This window comes from Colobus angolensis, unplaced genomic scaffold, assembly GCF_000951035.1.
Source record: "Colobus angolensis palliatus isolate OR3802 unplaced genomic scaffold, Cang.pa_1.0 Scaffold1, whole genome shotgun sequence".
Classification (NCBI taxonomy): Eukaryota; Metazoa; Chordata; class Mammalia; order Primates; family Cercopithecidae; genus Colobus; species Colobus angolensis.
This window is the reverse complement of record NW_012110918.1, coordinates 12,062,934-12,066,374: the sequence shown is the minus strand read 5'-3', so window position 1 is coordinate 12,066,374 and position 3,441 is coordinate 12,062,934. Positions and strand designations below refer to the sequence as shown.

At 51.6% G+C, this 3,441-nt stretch overlaps 1 protein-coding gene across 6 annotated transcripts in view; it reads left to right on the top strand.

Moving 5' to 3' along the window:
- The first annotated feature begins 605 nt into the window (after positions 1–605).
- The window catches only part of EXOC7 (exocyst complex component 7), a 19,941-nt gene continuing 17,105 nt past the window's right edge, over positions 606–3,441 (top strand). For all 6 annotated transcript variants that reach the window (XM_011949240.1, XM_011949183.1, XM_011949119.1 and 3 more), the window contains exons 1-4: positions 606–760; positions 958–1,023; positions 2,482–2,666; positions 2,967–3,072. In XM_011949240.1, the coding sequence (XP_011804630.1) occupies positions 701–760; positions 958–1,023; positions 2,482–2,666; positions 2,967–3,072 (417 nt within the window). In that variant the 5' untranslated portion in view covers positions 606–700. The remainder of the gene's footprint in view (positions 761–957; positions 1,024–2,481; positions 2,667–2,966; positions 3,073–3,441) is intronic.

The following is a 3,441-nucleotide window of genomic DNA, read 5'->3' as shown; positions in this document are numbered from 1 at the left end:
AGAGGAAGGAGTAATTCTAGGTTTTTCGGGAGCTGGGTCTGCAACCACAACATCCAACCCCGCAGGGAAGTTGATCTAGGGGCGCCCACCACCCCATCCCCTGGAGCTGCAGTTGGCAGCTGGGACTGGGCCTGGAGCTCCGGAGCAGCCCCGCCAGCCCACAGGATACGGTTTTGCGTAATGCAGGGTGGAAGGGGGAAACGACTACACAAGCCCCTGGTTCATTACATGGACACACGTTAGGCATCTACTGTGTCACCTGCTCTGTGCGGGGCGCTGTGGGGAACACAATCGGCATTGGTGCCTGCCCACAGAATGCGACCTGGGGAAAGGAATTCGTCGCCTTCCCCAGCAGTGTTTATGAAAAGGCTCAGTCTTTCAACGAAAACAGCAAGTGAGCTGTAAGCGTCCTGCCAGCCGCGGGACATAAGGCCGATCAAAAACCTCTCTTGAGGAAAGGAACCCGCGTCGAGCTCCCTTGTGGGATCCGAGTACCCGTCACTCCCCAGCCACACTCAAGATGGCCGTCGGGCCGTTCCTGGGCTCCACGCAGGCGCACTTCCGCCTTCCACGCCCAACCTGGCTCCGCCCAGGTGTCCCAGGGCGGGACCAAGAGCGGAAGTGGGTGTGACGGGGACTGGGGCCCGGTGGGCCCGCGGAGGAAAGATAGTGGGGAGTGGGAGCCGTGGGGTTCGGAGCGATGATTCCCCCACAGGAGGCATCCGCCCGGCGGCGGGAGATCGAGGACAAGCTGAAGCAGGTGGGCGTGGGCCTGGGGAGGAGGTGAGGGAAAGGGGCCAACAGCGGGGCCTGAGTGTCTACTCGGAGAGGAGGCAGGGGTGGGAGGGAGCGCACCCAGCGAGGAGATGGGGTTGGGGGCTAGGCCGTGGTGTCGGGACGCAGTGGTCTCCTTTAGCTTCTGGTTTCTGGTGATGTCCTCCCCTTGCCTGCCCCCAGGAGGAGGAGACGCTGTCCTTCATCCGAGACAGCCTGGAGAAGAGCGACCAGCTCACTAAGAACATGGTGAGTCTCCTCGCAGCTGGGGGAGGGGCAGGCCTCCGGACCCTGGGGAAAGCCTTGCGACCTGGCGGTTCCGGTTCCTGCGGCCTGGGGTTCTGTCATGGGTAGCGACGCAGGCAGTGTGTGAGTTTATCTAGCAACAGTTTGGCATCTCTCCTGCCTAGCCCCCTCCCCATATTCCGTCCCCTCACTGAGGAGGCTGCACTTCCCCCTGGCCTGGACTTGCTGCTTTCTGTCTAAGCTCGCCATTCTTCCTTCTCTCCTTCTGCAAACACTCAGTGAGTCTGACCAGTTAGTTGGGCTGGGTACTGGACATATGTCATCGTCAATGGATCCTCTGCCCAGGAGGTTGGCACTTTGAGATTCCTGAGAGCAGAGAAGACTCAGCCTTCACTGCAGAGGACTTCAGGGAAAGAAAGAGCTCTGAAGTCAGGCAGATCTGGGATCTAGTCCTTGCCCTGCTGCTTAAGTGTGTGGCTCCTGATAGGTAACTCTGGTGTCAGCGAATTCATCTGCTAAAGCAGACACTGTGCCAGCCTCCCAGTATGTCTGTGAAGGTCATATGCGCTAATGCATGCCACTGCATCTTGCTCAGTGCCCGGTATACAATAGGTACTCAATAAGTGAGGTTCCTTCTTTATTCCTAGGGGAGACTGGAAAAGCACAAAGTGAGTAAATACAAACTTGTATTTGTATTTAGTCACACAAAAATAAAGTCCTAGTCCTTTTCTAAAAAATTTAATTTTAAAATTATTTTTTTTTAGAGACAGGGTCTGGCTCTGTTGTGCAGGCTAGAGTGCAGTGGCATGACCGTAGCTCACTGCAGTCTCTAACTCCTGGGCTCAGGCAGTCCTCCTGCCTCGGCCTCCTAGTAGCTGGGACTGCAGGCACACACCACCACACCTTGCTAATTATGTGTGTGTGTAGACAGGGTCTCACTGTGTTGTCCAGGCTGGTCTTGAACTCCTAGTCTCAAGCAATCCTCCTTCCTCAGCCTCCCAAATTCTTAGGGTTACAGGCATGAACCATCACGCCTAGCCTCTAGTCAATGAGTTTCATCCTTAAGAGAGTTTTGAAGATACAGAAATGCATTTGAGGCTTCTCTGTATGAAACTACTTCCAGTCCAGTTTAGGAATATTTCAAAGAGAGCAGAAGTTGAGATTTGGCTTCAAAGGGTGGAAGGGAAGCCATCTTGGGCTGATTATTTTAGGAAGAATTAATTTGATGCTTGGTTTGCCTTCAAATAAAATTTCAACCAATTTGTCTTAAATCACCTACTATATGCTAGGCACATGATGGGTGCTGAGGATACAGTGGGGAACAGATACACCCTCTTCCTTCCCTTGTGGAGTTTATTGTCTAGAAACCCAGAGAAAAGGCAGGAAATGCCCAAGGTGGGTGTGTAGAAGCAGTGCTGGGACCACCATGAGGCCTGAGATCAAGAGGCTTCCCTCCTGCAGGTGTCTATCTTATCATCCTTTGAGAGCCGCCTTATGAAGCTGGAGAACTCCATCATCCCCGTGCACAAGCAGACAGAGAATCTGCAGCGGCTGCAGGAGAATGTTGAGAAGACACTGTCCTGCCTGGACCATGTCATCAGCTACTACCATGTGGCCAGTGACACTGAGAAGATCATCAAAGAGGGGTGAGTTAGGCCCAAAGGGTCAATTCCTAATCCCTCCTGGACCAGAGGGTTGGTCTGTAATCCCAGCAATTTGGGATGCTGATGCGGGAGGATCACTTGAGACTAGGAGTTCAAGACCAGCCTGGACAACACAGTGAGATGCCTTTTAAGCCCTAAGCCTTAAAAGGCAGCAGGGGGGATAGAATATATTTGAGCCTGGAGTCCCATGTATTAATTCTCTTCTTTCCCTTCCAAATACTGTGTCCTTCGTCCTTCTTCACCCCCCTTGCCCCAGCCTGACCTGGCTCTTTTCCTTCCCAGCCCCCCAGGTAGGCTGGAAGAGTACCTGGGAAGCATAGCCAAGATTCAGAAGGCAGTGGAGTATTTCCAGGACAACAGCCCAGACAGCCCAGAACTCAACAAAGTGGTAAGGGATCTGCAGAATAATGTGAGGAGCTTGGGGATATCAGTCTCTCCCCTGGTCTCATGAGGGACATGGGGCCAGCTTGAGGATGTACACAGTAGAATACACAGAAGGATATAGCACAGTACATCCTCTAGGCATTAGTATCTCTGCCTCAGGAATTATACATTTTTTATTATTAAAAATTCTTTTTTTTTTTTTTTTTTTTGTCTGAGTTTGTTAATTCAAAAGACCAGTCATTATGCTCTGAAATTTTTTTGCTTGGTTTCATCTGTTGTTAAAATATGTAATAGTTTGAGTTCCTTTAAACAGTAGACGACTTTGCCCAAAAACAACTTAATCTACTAGTCCCTTTCTATATTTATAAATTTA